Below are 15,927 nucleotides of genomic sequence, written 5' to 3'. Positions count from 1 at the left end.
TGGAAACAAAATACTAAAGGAAAAACAAGTTCCATGAAATAGCAAGACAGTCAGAATTTTTAAGCAGTATCACGATCGCTCTACCAAGTCTTTTCACTACTACTAAGATATTTCAACTTTCTAGAACACATAAAAATACATGACCAATCTATATTAGAATAGATTTTAAATCCATTAAGTAAACCCTTTTTTTTTTAAAAAAAAAAAAATCTTCTAACAAGCTAATATTTTAGACCAGTCCAAATATAGCAACCACCATGCAAGTCCCAACAAGATTTAAAAATGAAGACTGACAAAAATCACCTATATGGTAAACCTGGCTAGAGTTTATTTCAGAGAGTTTATTTCTCTTTCAAGTTGTAAGGTGAGATCATGATATGTTAATGTGTTCACCTCCAGCTGAATCACTGTTGTACGGCCTTAGATTTGAAGGCTGTTTGGATTTATCACTGGCTCTCCACATTTGGCTTTGCAAAAATTGAACTGAACCTGGGAATGTTTTCCTTGTATGACACACTATGATATTTCTTTCATAGTCCAATCTAAATTCAATTAATATGTTCTATTTCAGAGAGATCCCACATCTCCCACTGTGCGTAGCACTATTTCTTTCATGACACATTACTGCCATTTTAACTAAATGCTTTTCAGTCATTTTGATTAAAGGAGAAATGTAACTAATCTTATTTCCTGAATGCCTGCAAATTTAAGTGTACAATTTTTAGGATAGGATGGAAATAATGGACAAACATAGTGATGTCTTAATCATACAAAAAAATTAAGGGACTTACCAAAGAACTGTTTACAGTGTTATCTGTTGTACAAGCAGCAAAATAACTTTCAGCATCTGCAAACTAGTGAGAGATTTTACATTTAAAATTCTAACAAGTCATTGTAAAATTTTAATATCAAATCCTAAGTAAAAAATGTTTACATGGTAGTCTACCATAGTTTAGTCACAAAATACTGAAAAGGAAAAATAACTATAAAGTTATTAATATTTTACAAGCCAGCAGAGAAGATCAGCAACAGTAAAACTAGGTCTTGTTCTGCAAAGAGCAATTCCCTACTGGCTTAACACACAAACTATTATCAGAAATGCTGAAGGAATTATTGAATTTAAAGTCTATAAATATATTAGGTTGGTTAAGGTTGGTGCACAAAGCATTGTTTTAAAACAGTCAAATGTCTAATAGTACAGCTTTTAGTAACAAGCAAGGTGGATAAAAATAAAAAAAAAAGTCAGATTTTTATTTAAATCAGATTTTTTTTGATAAAATGCTTTATGAGGGAAAAAAACCTATCTAAAGATAACTTTAATTAAGACATGTTATAGCTCAAAGATATCTCATCATGGAATAGGGATTATGAATGCTAATTCTATAGTATAAAAGAAAAGGAGTACTTGTGGCATTTTAGAGACTAACAAATTTATTTGAGCATAAACTTTCGTGAGCTACAGCTCACTTCATCGGATGCATTCGGTGGAAAATACAGTGGGGAGATTTATATACACACACAGAGAACATGAAACAATAGGTTTTATCATACACACTGTAAGGAGAGTAATGATAAAACCCATTGTTTCATGTTCTCTGTGTGTGTATATAAATCTCCCCACTGTATTTTCCACCAAATGCATCCGAGGAAGTGAGCTGTAGCTCACGAAAGCTTATGCTCAAATAAATGTGTTCGTCTCTAAGGTACCACAAGTACTCCTTTTCTTTTTTGCGAATACAGACTAACACGGCTGCTACTCTGAATTCTATAGTACGAGACAACATTCATGTAATGTTTAAGAAAAATTTTGTAAGTGAGTTCCAATAGTTCATGGATTAGGGACCCAATCTTATGGGATTCCACTGGCTTCTATATAGATTTAGGTTAATCTTTCTATCTACCCAAGGGGACTCAGTGCTCAGTCTAGAACAGTGGTTCCCAAACTTGTTCCACCGCTTGTGCAGGGAAAGCCCCTGGCGGGCCTGGCTGGTTTGTTTACCTGCTGCGTCCGCAGGTTCGGTCGATCACGGCTCCCAGTGGCCACGGTTCACTGCTCCAGGCCAATGGGAGCTGCTGGAAGCGGCACGGGCCGAGGACGTACTGGCCGCCGCTTCCAGCAGCTCCCATTAGTTAATTAATTAATTCCAAATTGAGAAATCATTTGGGACCTGAAAAAGCAGGAAAGCTTGTTCTTCTTTTCTAGATTATGAACAAACAGGAAAATGAAGGTGAAGTCTGCTGCAGAAGCCAATATTTTAAATTTTTCATGTTGACCTGGCTGACATAGTAGATTTAATTTTTGTTTGTTTAAATTTTACTTAACTGTTTTTTAGTTAAAAACAAAACAAAAAACAACCTTGATTTTAAAAAAAAGAAATGTTTAACTAAATTCATATGCTTCTTTTGTTAAAGTATTATGTTTGCTGTTGAAGAAAAAAAAATCCAGAATACATAATGTTGTTTTCGTTAAATAAAACAATTTAAATGTCTGTCCGGTGATGTTCTTCTCCTAATACAGGATGGCAAGGAAATCCTCCAAATTAACGACTATTGAATTGGAGATATTTATGACTTATGAAGTCATTGGGAGGTGAACTATCTGCTTCAATTACCTTTGATAAATGAAATAACCAAACATTCATTCATTTTCTGATATAGCTGTAAAACTAATCTGAAAAATTTTCAAAATAAATCACTTTGAAAATTTATAGTGTGTACCTTCTAAAAATGAAACCTACAGCTATCTGTGAGTTGTGAAGAATATGTATTAAGGTTATAACAACTGACAAGAATGCACTTTTATGTAGAAATCCATGATTAAATCAAGTCTTCCTGACTAGCGATTTGTATCAATTTGATTTAAATCAAATCCACCCTGGTAACAAGATGTTTACATGAAATTACTCAGTTACAAAATAACCTTCTTCCCCTGCTCCCAAGAAAAACTTGCCTCACCCCCAACTTAATGCAATAATCCTATCTCTACATCGTACTTCGGAAATATGCTGCCATCAATGGCTTTCTAAGCTAGCCAGGTCATTTTTCACTTCAGAGTATCAAGTCTATCCTATCTTCAAGTATAAAACCAATTCCCAAGCACTAGATCCTTTCTACACATTATTAAAATGAGTGATGAAAAATGAATAGTTACAGTATACAGAGCACATTTCAAAAAAGCACCCAAAAACAAAAATGTCAAAACTTTTTTAAAACCATAAAAAGCCCCAAAAGACATTATATTTCCCAGACTCAGTGGAACGTATCGTTTACCTAACAAAAATCTATTGTGTTTTTAACAAATAAATGAAGTTGTTCTCTTGGTCCCTCCCTGTATCTAAGAGGAAACAGCCAGAAAGACTGAAGAACTCTAGCTAGATCTACACCAGGGGTCAGCAACCTTTGGCACACGTCCACTGGGAGCTGCAGGGGGCCATGCCTGTGGATGGCCAATGTAAACAAAATGTCTTACAGCCCACCAGCGGATTACCCGGATGGGCTGCGTGCCAGGTTGCCGACCCCTGATCTACACTATTCCACCAAAACCTACTCTTCAAATTTAAATTAATCTGAGAGAGATTTATGCACTATTTTTACTTCTTTCATAGATTATAAAACCAGAAGAAGATCATTAAATCATCTGGTCAGATGTCCTGTGTATCGAAGGTCAGTTACTGCTGCACTAAATCGACTAACTTGTAGTGAACTAAAGCGTATCTTCAACAAAGGCATACAGTCATGATATGAAAAACATCAAGAGATGAACAATTCACAACATCCCTTGGTAGTTTGTTCCAACAGTCAATCACACCCACTGTTAAAAATGAATTTGTCTGGCTTCATCCATTAGTTCTTATTATGCCTTTCTCCAGAGATTGAAGAGCCTTTTCATACTCAGTATTTTCTCCCCAAGAAAGTACTTAGACACCATAGTCAAGTTACCTCTCAAATCTTCCTCTCAATAAACTAAGTAGATTGAGATTTTTAAGGAAGGCACTTCTTCCAGCTTTCATTTCACTTTTGTGGCTCTTTTCTGAGCATTCTCTAGTTTTTTGACATGTTAAAATGTTGACACCAGAATGGTATGCATTATTCTTATTTAGGACTCACCAACACTGTATACAGAGGTAAAGTCCCTTCACTGTTCCTACAGTCACGCATCTGGCAAAAAGATCTAATGTGAATTGCATATGGAGCACATGTTCAGTTGCTTGTCCACTATGTCCCCTAAATCCTTTTCAGAATCACTTTTTTCCAAGACATCATTCCCCATTGTGCAGGTTTTGGACTGTGTTCCTTGTTCTTAAGTGCATAACTTTGCATCTGGCCATATTCAAATACATTTTTTGGAACAGGCCCAGATTACCAAGCCATCCAGATGAATAGGTATGACTGCTTTGTCCTCATCATTATCTACCACTCTGCCCATCTGTGTGTCATCCACAAATTTTATCACCAGTGATTTTATATTTACTTCCAGATCACTGAAAACAATGTTGAATGTCGTCACATCCAGTAGCAAACCTTGCAGCACCCCACTAAAAGCAACCCCATTCAAAGATGATTCTCCATTGACAACTACTTTTTGAGAGATCAGTTAGTAGTTCTTAATCTCTTTAATGTGTGCTCTCTTTCTATAGTACAGTTGTTTTTAATCAGAATGTTGCACGATTAGTCAAACACCTTACAAAAGTTAAGTACATTACATCTATGCTGTTACCTTTATCAACCACATTTGTCATCTCAAAGACTCAAATCAGGGTTCACAAGACCTATTTTTCACAAAACCATGTTAGCTAGCACTAATTATATTCCTATCTGTTAATTCTTTATCCATTGAATCCTGTATTGCTTTTGCATTGTTTTGCCTAGGATTGATGTCAGGCTAATGGACATACAGTTACCCAGGTGATTCTGCCTGCTTTATTAGCACTTTTCTAGTCTTCTGGAATTTCCTCTGGAATTGCTTCTATGCCTTTGCAACATGAGGTTAGTTCCAAGCCTCTCATGAGAGTTTAGAGTCTTTAGACCAGAGTTGGGCAAACTACAGCCCGCGGGACCGTCCTGCCCGGCCCCTGAGCTCCTGGCCCGGGAGGCTAGCCCCCAGCCCCTCCCCGGCTGTCCCCCCTCCCCTGTAGCCACACCGCCACGCGGGCAGCATGCTCATGCAGGGCAGCATGGCAGTGTATCTGGCTCCGACATGGCTCCCAGACATGCTGTTCTGAGCGGCATGGTAAGGGGGCCGAGGGGTTGGATAAGGGGCAGGAAATCCTGGGGGGCAGTCAGGAAGCAGGGGGGGTTGGATGGGGGTGGGGTCTTGGGGGGGGCCATCATGGAACAGGGGCAATTGGATAGGGTAGAGGTTCTGGGGGGGACGACGGGGAACAGGGGAGGTTAGGTTAGATGGGGGTGGAATCCTTGGGGGTGGTTAGGGGCGGGGTCCTGGGAGGGGGCGGTCAGGGGGCCGGCTGTTTGGGGAGACACAGCCTTCCCTACCTGGCTCTCCATACAGTTTTGCACTCTGATGTAGCCCTCGAGCCAAAATATTTGCCCACCCCAATTTAGACACTGAATTTAATATCAAACACCAAATCTGAATGTAAAACATGCCCACCATAACGTGAGCAGAGTCTTTGTCTACACAGATGTTTAACAACATAAAACCCTACAAATACATTTAGTTGGTGACAGAAAACTAAAACTCATTCTACCAAGTTCCTGAACATGAGCTGAAAAAAGGGCGATTGTAGTCTCTAAACATGCTAGTCAGAATTAATCTGAAGAAACTGGATATAAAAAGTGACAAATCATAATGTTAAAGTATAGAGTTCCAGGTATAGACTCAATTGTACAACCTGCAATTACCATTTCTGTCTGTTCAGTTTGTAATGGTATTTTAATGAAATCAGTATTTGATTCACTTAACATCTGGAGTTTAGCTTAAGTTATTGTAAGGCCAGATTTATACTACAAAGTTTTGCCAGCATAGCTATGTTGACAGGCAAGACAAGGAGGAGAGGAAAAAACCAACAAAACCAAACCTCTAACTGACACAGATATGACAGTAAAAAAACCCCATGTAGATGCAACTTATAATGTCAAAATTGTTGTTGCCAGTAAAACTAATGTTCAGGGTGGTGGCTTAACTATGCTGGGTAAAGAATTTTTTCTGGCATAATGGGCATCTCCAGTCGGGAGCCTTGCCAATATCACTATCAGCAAAGTAATGTACACTAACCCTCAATTCCCCTCCCCTTTAAAACTTTGAATTATTGTGTATATGTAGGTTATTAGATTGAAAAATACTTACAAAAGCTGCATGCCTTCCACGAAATCCACGTGTACACTGTTGCCTCCATGGTTTCCAAACAATAAATCCCAAGAGGTATAGAATAAACATGGATGTTTTTGCAAAGGTACTGAAAAAAGGTTTCTCGTACTTCGAAAAAACATACTGCAGAATGAAAATAAATAGTTATAGTCTTCATAATTACTAATGACTCATGTGACTTCTCAATTAATCAGTGCTTTTCAAGGCCAAATCAGCCCAGCAGGTCTTCGTGAAGTCAAAATACATACAATAGAATCTCAGAATTATGAACACCAGAGCTACGAACTGACTGGTCAACCACACACCTCATTTGGAACCGGAAATACACGATCAGGCAGCAGCAGAGGAAACAAAAACAAAACAAAAACAAAAAAAAATACAGTACTGTGTTTAACTACTAAAACAAAGGAAAAGTTAAAAAAAGATTTGACAAGGTAAGGAAACCGTTTCTGTGCTTGTTTCATTTAAATCAAGATGGTTAAAAGCAACATTTTTCTTCCTCTTGGTAAAGTTTCAAAGCTGTATCAAGTCAATCTTCATTTGTAAACATGTTAGCATTGTTTAAAAACCACAATTAAGCAATAGTGATCCTTAACTACTTATAATAGTCTTTTAGTCTATTAACAGCAACATTGCTGATTTTTCAGAATGGGAACAAATATAGCCATAATAATTTTCCCTAACAGGCTACAGGCAGTAGTTTCATAAAATCTGAAGTGTAAAGTTAGAATGACAGGTTCATTATACAGACTAACTTTTAAGGATATAACTAGATTACCTGCTCCCTGTGGCAATACTTGGCATTTTTTTTAACCGATATAATAATAAATAAATCAGGTTTTGATTCCCTAACTAAAAAATAAAAATACTTGTTGGTTCAAGTGACAAAGAGTCCTGTGGCACCTTATAAACTAACAGACGTATTGGAGCATAAGCTTTCGCAGGTGAATACCCACTTTGTCGGATGCATGACTACATCCTCTTCTGGAGCAGGAACTTGACACAGGTTTCCCAGATCCTAGGCTATAAGGTATAAGAGGGGCCCCACAATCTCGATGGTTTTGTGAATCTAGACCCTTTGTTTTTAAATTTCCTTTGCTCTTAAGACAAAAAGTTGAAAATGCCCCAAACCTAAACAAAATGTTTCAATTGACCCAAATTTTTTTTTTTTTCCAACTTTTCAATTCAGCAAAAATTCCAGTTTGGGTTTTCCCTGGAACCAAAACAAAAAAAAAAGTCAATTATTCATACAGCATGAATACTGAATACCTAGCTATCAAAACAACCACTGTAGACTAGGGGCAGGTCTACACTAGAAAGAAGTACTACATTAGCACAGCTGCACGTTCGGTGAAGACACATGCACGTTTCATGTATGCAGTCATACATCCGACGAAGTGGGTATTCACCCGCGAAAGCTTATGCTCCAATACGTCCGTTAGCCCTGATCTACACTAGACATTGAGGTTGAATCGATTTAACCCTGCACCCGTTCACATGACAAAGCTCTTTTTTTCGACTTAAAGGGCTATTAAGATAGATTTCCTTACTCCATCCCCGACAAGGGGATTAGCACTGAAATCAGTTTTGCTGGGTCGATTTTGGGGTACTATGGACGCAATTAGATGATATTGGCCTCCAGGAGCTATCCCAGAGTGCTCCATTGTGACCGCTCTGGACAGCACTCTCAACTCAGATGCACTGACCAGGTAGACAGGAAAATGCCCGCGAACTTTTGAACTTCAATTTCCTGTTTGGCCAGTGTGGCAAGCTGCAGGTGACCAAGCAGAGCTCCTCAGCAGAGGTGACCATGATGGAGTCCCAGAATTGCAAAAGAGCTCCAGCATGGACCGAACGGGAGGTATGGGATCTGATCGCTGTATGGGGAGAGGAATCCATGCTATCAGAACTACGTTCCAGTTTTCAAAATGCCAAAACATTTGTGAAAATCTCCCAGGGCATGAAGGACAGAGGCCATAACAGGGACCCGAAGCAGTGCCGCGTGAAACTTAAGGAGCTAGGCAAGCCTATCAGAAAACCAGAGAGGCGAATGGCCGCTCCGGGTCAGAGCCCCAAACATGCCGCTTCTATGATGAACTGCACGCCATTTTAGGGGGTTCAGCCACCACTACCCCAACCGTGTTGTTTGACTCCTTCAATGGAGATGGAGGCAACACGGAAGCAGGTTTTGGGGACGAGGAAGACGATGAGGAGGTTGTAGATAGCTCACAGCAAACAAGCGGAGAAACGGGTTTCCCCGACATCCAGGAACTGTTTCTCACCCTGGAGCCAGTACCCCCCAAACCCACCCAAGGCTGCCTCCTGGACCGGCCAGGCGGAGAAGGGACCTCTGGTGAGTGTACCTTTTAAAATATTATACAAGGTTTAAAAGCCAGCATGTTTAATGATTAATTTGCCCTGGCATTCGTGGCTCTCCTGGATATACTCCCAAAGCCTTTGCAAAAGGTTTCTGGGGAAGGCAGCCTTATTCCATCCACCATGGTAGGACACTTTAGCACTCCAGGCCAATAGCACGTACTCGGGAATCATTGTAGAACAAAGCATTGCAGTGTATGTTTGCTGGCGTTCAAACAACATCCGTTCTTTATCTCTCTATGTTATCCTCAGGAGAGTGATATTATTCATGGTCACCTGGTTGAAATAGGGTGCTTTTCTTAAGGTGACATTCAGAGGTGCCCGTTCCTGCTGGGCTGTTTGCCTAAGGCTGAACAGAAATGTTCCCTGCTGTTAGCCACGCCGGGGGAGTGGAGGGGAGGCAAAATACGACCTTGGCACGAAAGCACATGTGCTATGTATGTAAAGTTAACAGCAAGGTTTACCGTGAAAGAGTGTACCCATTGTTCTATAAAATGTGTCTTTTAAAATATCACTGTCCCTTTTTTTTTCCCTCCACCAGCTGCATGTGTTGCAAGGATCACAGGATCTTCTCCTTTCCAAAGGCTAGCAAATATTAGAAGGCGAAAAAAACATACTCGCGATGAAATGTTCTTTGAGCTCATGCTGTCCTCCCACACTGACAGACCACAGATGAATGCGTGGAGGCAGACAATGTCAGAGTGCAGGAAAGCACAAAATGACCGGGAGGAGAGATGGCGGGGTGAAGAGAGGGCTGAAGCTGAAAGGTAGCGGCAGCGTGATGAGAGGAGGCAGGATTCAATGCTGAGGCTGCTGGAGGATCAAACTAATATGCTCCAGCATATGGTTGAGCTGCAGGAAAAGCAGCAGGAGCACAGACCGCCACTACAGACCCTGTGTAACCAACCGCCCTCCTCCCCAAGTTCCATAGCCTCCTCACCCAGACACCCAAGAACATGGTGGGGGGCCTCTGGCCACTCCACCCCCAGAGGATTCCCCAAGTAACAGAAGGCTGGCATTCAATAAGTTTTAAAGTTTTAAAGTGCTGTGTGGCCTTCTCCTTCCCTTCTCCACTACCCCTCCTGGACTGCCCTATTTGTGTGATGAATTAATAAAGAATGCACGAATGTGAAGCAACAATGACTTTATTGCCTCTGCAAGTGGTGATGGAAGGGAGGTAGGGAGGGTGGTTAGCTTAAAGGGAAGTAGAGTGAACCCAGGGGCGGGGGGTTTCATCAAAGAGAAACAAACAGAACTTTCACACCCTAGCCTGACCAGTCATGAAACTGGTTTTCAAAGCTTCTCTGATGCACACCGTACCCTCCTGTGCTCTTCTAACCACCCTGGTGTCTGGCTGTGCGTAACCAGCAGCCAGGTGATTTGCCTCCCACCCCGCCATAAACATCTTCCCTTTACTCTCACAGATATCGTGGAGTGCACAGCAAGCAGTAACAGTGGAAATATTCGTTTCATTGAGGTCTGAGTCAGTAAACTGCGCCAGCGTGCTTTTAAACGTCCAAATGCACATTCTACCACCATTCTGCACTTGCTCAGCCTGTAGTTGAACAGCTCCTGACTACTCTCCAGGCTGCCTATGTATGGCTTCATGAGTCATGGCATTAAGGGGTAGGCTGGGTCCCCAAGGATAACTATAGGCATTTCAACATCCCCAACGGTTATTTTCTGGTCTGGGAAGAAAGTCCCTTCCTGCAGCTTTTGAAACAGACCAGAGTTCCTGAAGATGCGAGCATCATGTACCTTTCCTGGCCATCCCACGTTGATGTGGTGAAACGTCCCTTGTGATCCACCAGTGCTTGCAGCACTATTGAAAAGTACCCCTTGCGGTTTATGTACTCGCCGACTTGGTGCTCCGGTGCCAAGATAGGGATATGGGTTCTGTCTATGGCTCCACCACAGTTAGGGAATCCTATTGCAGCAAAGCCATCCGCTATGACCTGCGCATTTCCCAGGGTCACTACCCTTGATATCAGCAGATCTTTGATTGCGTTGGCTACTTGCATCACAGCAGCCCCCGCAGTAGATTTGCCCACTCCAAATTGATTCCCGACTCATCGGTAGCCGTCTGGCATTGCAAGCTTCCACAGGGTTATTGCCACTCGCTTCTCAACTGTGAGAGCTGCTCTCATCTTGGTATTCTTGCACCTCAGGGCAAGGGAAAGCAAGTCACAAAGTTCCTTGAAAGTGCCCTTACGCATGCGAAAGTTTCGCAGCCACTGGGAATCGTCCCAGACCTGCAACACTATGTGGTCCCACCAGTCTGTGCTTGTTTCCCAGGCCTAGTATCGGCGTTCCACCGCACGTGCCTGCCCCATTAGCACCATGATGCCCACACTGCCAGGACATGTGCTTTGAGAGAAGTCTGTGTCCATGTCCTCATCGCTCTCGTAACCGCGCCAACGTCGCCTACTCGCTCGGTTTCGCTTTGCCAGGTTCTGGTGCTGCATATACTGCTGGATAATCCGTGTGGTGTTTAATGTGCTCCTAATTGCCAAAGTGATCTGAGCGGGCTCCATGCTTGCCATGGTATGGCGTCTGCACAGAAAAAAGGCGCAGAACGATTGTCTGCTGTTGCCCTGACGGAGGGAGGGGTGACTGACGACATGGCTTACAGGGTTGGCTTATAGGGAATTAAAATCAACAAAGGGGGTGGCTTTGCGAGAAATTAAATGGCCGCCTCAAAGATAGAACTCAAAACTGGGTTTATCAGGCCGTTGATTTCACAGAGGGAGGGAGGGAGGAGAAAATGAATACAAAACAAATCTGGTCTATTTCTTGTTTTGAGCCACTTCATCTATCTTTATACATCATGCTGGCAGCAGACTGTGCAATACAACCGCTAGCCATCGTCACCTCCTGGGTGCTCAGCAGAAGATAGTGCAGTATGACTGCTGGCCATCATCTTCTGCTGGCTGCAGATTAAAAGACAGTGCACTGCTGGTAGGACTCAATCGCCATGAGACGAAACAAGGGAAATGACCTGGCTGAGGCACTCCCATGTTTGCCCAGGCGCCCGGTTAAAAGAGTACCGAGGACTACGTCGACAACGACCAGTCATACTGTATTGTCTGCTGCCAAAAGGCAATAAACTGCTGCTGTGTAGCAATGCAGTACCACGTCTGCCAGCATCCAGGAGACACATGGTGACAGTTAGCTGAGTAGGCTCCATGCTTGCTGTGGTATGGCGTTTGCACAGGTAACTCAAGAAAAAAGGTGCAAAACGATTGTCTGCCCTTGCTTTTACAGAGGGAAGGAGGGAACGGGGACCTGATGATATGTACTCAGAACCACTCGCGACAATGTTTTAGCCCCATCAGGCACTGGGATTTCTACCCAGAATTCAAATGGGCGGTGGAGACTGCGGGATAGCTACCCACAGTGCAAAGCTCCGGAAGTCGACGGTTGCTTCGGTACTGTGGACACACTCTGTGACTATATGCACTTAGAGCATTTGTGTGGGGACACACACACTTGATTGTATAAAAACGCTTTCTACAAAACCGACTTCTATAAATTCAACCTAATTTCGTAGTGTAGACATACCCTTAGTCTATAAGGTGCCACAGGGCTCTTTGCCACTTTTACAGATCCAGACTAACACAGCTACCCCTCTGATGATTGTTGGTTCAAGATAGTGACAATTTCTAGATTAAACAATATCCTCCATAGTTAATACAATAGCTTTTACATTATGCTGGCTCATAGCTCTCAGTTCACATAGCTTATAGTACTGTTTAGCTACCTGGAGGATTCAGATTTTTTTCGCCCTTAACATTAAAATAATGTGTCAAGTAAAACTCTGTATAAATGTGATCAGAGCTTCAAAAATGTCTATGTAATATTATTCTCCCCTTTTTTAAAAATAAGAAGCATGAAACAATGCTTACAGAAGTGAGTTCTGAGGAGGCAACCCATATCACATCAACAAGTAGAAGAATGACAATTCCAAGAGCCATTCGCTTACGCTGAGTGGAGGAACTGCTTTGGGAGCTCATTCGGTTCATGATAAAAACCCACACCATTTGTAACCTATTAAACATCAATACAGAACAAAATACAGGTTATAGATAGTGAATATAAATATAGTATATATAAATATAAAGGAAAGTAAGAAAAAAAGCCATCAGTAGCATTTAACAGACATTAAGTCTGTGTAATATGCTATTGAGAGACCCAGGTTACAGTCACTGTTCTGGAGCAGGGACTTGATACAGGTTTCCCAGATCCTAGGCTATAAGGTATAAGAGGGGCCCAACAATCTCAATGGTTTTGTGAATCTAGACTCTTTGTTTTTAAATTTCCTTTGCTCTTAAGACAAAAAGTTGAAAATGCCCCAAATCTAAACAAAATGTTTCAATTGACCCCAAAAAATTTTTTTTTCCAAACTTTTCAATTCAGCAAAAAATCCAGTTTGGGTTTTCCCCGGAACCAAAAAAGTCAATTATTCATACAGCATGAATACTGAATATCTAGCTATCAAAACAACCACTGTAGACTAGGGGCAGGTCTACACTAGAAAGAAGTACTACATCGGCACAGCTGCACGTTTGGTGAAGACACTCTATGCCAACAAAGCGCCGGTATGCACAGCGCTTAGGTCACTGTAACTTGCATTGCTCAGAAGGGTGTCTTTTTCACACCCAAGTGATGTAAGTTAGATTGACTTCAGTGGTACTGTAGACCTGTCCTAGCTTTCTGCTAGGAGTGTAATATAAAAGGACATTAAGATGACTTATGTACAGATGTATTTAAAACAAATAAAAATCAACAGGAGAACATGCAGACATGTCTACTAGAAATTTCAAGACAAAACAAGTTTAAGTTAACACACAGAGGACCTCTGGCAAATTTAAAAGTTCCTACCCAAGTTGGTACTGACAAGATCTACGTTATCAGGACTTAAGTATAAGGAAGAGATGAGCAATTTACTAGAATACCAAAAGTATAAAAGGGTTTAAATGTTGAACTATGGCAATACTTGCTCATATGCACAGGAATGAGCATGCTGGTTAAATAAGGGCATTAAAAACATTATCTAGGCTGCAAAATCCAGTCAGAAAATGCTAGACATACAGCTGCTCATGCAAATTTATTTCTGCTGCCCTGGGCATATGCATCATTGTACCATCTTTAATTACATGATCACATACTATTTTTTTCCCCCACAATACCCTGCCTCCTTCAGTGCACAGGATAGATATACATGGCAACAGAGTAAATACTGCATGGCCAGTCCCCGGCTGTCACTGCAAATTCCTAACTTTAGCTTTCACAGTCAAGCCCTTGAAACATAGTTTTAACAGTTTTTCTGTATATAATAAATATTGAAGTTGAAGAAGGTATATTGGAAAATATCATACTGGTATTTTAAATGGCAGGGAGAGAAATCAACCCACCTTTTCTAAACCTTGCTACAGATGCCTTTGAAATCACAAGCTGCATTAGTCTTACTCCAAACAAAGTCTTATCTTGACCATGCCAGCAATACACACACATTTGTACGTTCACCGAGGTGAGCAGAAGGGGGACTCAAGTTTATTATACAACTAAATCTATAGATGTAGGTGGCACTAAGACTGCCCATCAGTAGACCTGAAATTCAGCAAGACCTTAAGTTTTATGATTTAAAAAAGTATCAATTTAGGATGACAAAATGTTTTCTTTAGATTCTGAACAGGAAGTCTAATACCTGAGACTATTATTGCCAGAAAGAAGTTAAATACTCGCTAGTGGACCTTGGTAAGAGATATTGATTTAGCAAGCTTTATGCTTCTACTTGCACTTCTATATACACATTCTGAAAATAAATGTATTTAAGAGATTTAGTCATGGAATACCTAAAATTCCTTTCTATTTGTTAGAATAAAAAGCTGTAATAGTAAGGATTCCTTATTGAATTGAACTACTAACTCATTAACTTTTATGTAGCAAACCCTGACTCTGGAATAAACCAAGACAACCTGCTTTGCTGAAAGAAATAGTGAAATAAGGTAGCTGGCCCCTCTCCAATTTCAGTCCAGCTTTGTGCCCTAATTTGGTGTGATGAGGAGGGCAGGGATGCCCCTGGAAGTTTTAAATGAGTGACAACCAAAGGCAAGAGTTCAGAATCCAAATTCTAGAGACAGCACTCAGGAGAAGAGCAAACCTAAATTTGAATGAGGGAGGGAATATCCCCGAAAGAGGGATTAGAAAAAGAGTTCCCAAGCTGTGCAGTGGACCCAGATAAGGCTAGTGATAGCAGAAAGGCAGTTGGGTGGTCACTTACAAAACTTCCACAGGCCAGAGAGCCATGACCAGAGAGGGCTGAAGATTGACACTAGCCAAGGGAGATGTCTCCTGGCTCTCTGAGCGGGAGAACCAAAGAGAGCTGAAGGCGGAGAGTGATGGAGTGGTGACCCTGTTGATGTCTCCATGTGAGGGCTAGAAACAGGTGAGGGCTGAGAATGAAGCAGGGCAAAAAAACCTCAGCTAGAGAAGCTGGGAGCTGAGGTTTGGTGAGAGACACTGAAGCTATACCGAGTCTCCACTCCTCAGGTTTCTGATACTAATCGCCCTGCCCAGTAAATCTAGCTCCACCCCTTCTAATTCCTGTCAGTTCCAGGTCTCCTTGTCAAGGCATTTCCAATCTTTCCCCACCCCAACTCCTTGTTCCCAGTCTTCCTGCCCAGCCAGTCCATTCCCTGGTCTCTCCTCCTTGTCTCTGGCCTCCCATCACCTGCCCACATTCCCCCACCCCGCTGGCTCCCTCTCCCCAGGCTTCTCACCCAACCTCAGTGTCCTCAACTCCCAATTACTTATGCCAGTCCCTTTGCCCATTCAGTTTCAGTTCTCCCATGCACCTCAGCTCCTTGCCACATCTATCTTCCCTCACCTCTATATATTGCCTCTACCCCACTGGTTTCCAGTTCTACTCTTGTCCTGCCAGTCCCAAGTCTCCCCCATTCCAATCCTCATCCAATCTCAATTCTCCCAATCACCTGTTCTTGCACCCTATTCTTCCTTCACCGGCTCCTAGACCTAGCAACTGAAACCAGGGTCTAATAATGGGAAGTGCTGGGTAACTTAAAAAACAAGCAGTGCTACCAGCCCCACTTATACTGTATCTGTTGCCAGCACATGTTGTATACCTTTCCCCTACCCTGTGTTTGTATGTCTGTCTTTAGACTGTCAGCAAGACATGGATCATTTCTTCACCTGTTTGAAAT

The 15,927-nt window shown here is 41.8% G+C and overlaps 1 protein-coding gene across 6 annotated transcripts in view; it reads right to left on the bottom strand.

The window, feature by feature from the left end:
- SLC35F5 (solute carrier family 35 member F5) overlaps positions 1 to 15,927 on the bottom strand; it is a 62,935-nt gene that overhangs the window by 30,080 nt on the left and 16,928 nt on the right. For 3 of the 6 annotated variants that reach the window (XR_006277895.1, XM_043505019.1, XM_043505021.1), the window contains exons 6-8: positions 12,610 to 12,754; positions 6,308 to 6,451; positions 792 to 854 (exon numbers count right to left, since the gene is read on the bottom strand). Coding sequence is in view for 5 of the 6 variants with exons in the window: in XM_043505019.1 (XP_043360954.1) it covers positions 792 to 854; positions 6,308 to 6,451; positions 12,610 to 12,754 (352 nt within the window). In the remaining variant the exon portion in view is untranslated. Of the gene's footprint in view, positions 1 to 791; positions 855 to 6,307; positions 6,452 to 12,609; positions 12,755 to 14,118; positions 15,400 to 15,927 lie in introns of those variants that run through there. The other 3 variants (XM_043505020.1, XM_038421183.2, XM_043505022.1) reach the window with 2 other exon arrangements.

Source organism: Dermochelys coriacea, chromosome 11, assembly GCF_009764565.3.
Source record: "Dermochelys coriacea isolate rDerCor1 chromosome 11, rDerCor1.pri.v4, whole genome shotgun sequence".
Taxonomy (NCBI): domain Eukaryota; kingdom Metazoa; phylum Chordata; order Testudines; family Dermochelyidae; genus Dermochelys; species Dermochelys coriacea.
This window is presented reverse-complemented; position numbering and strand designations above follow the sequence as displayed.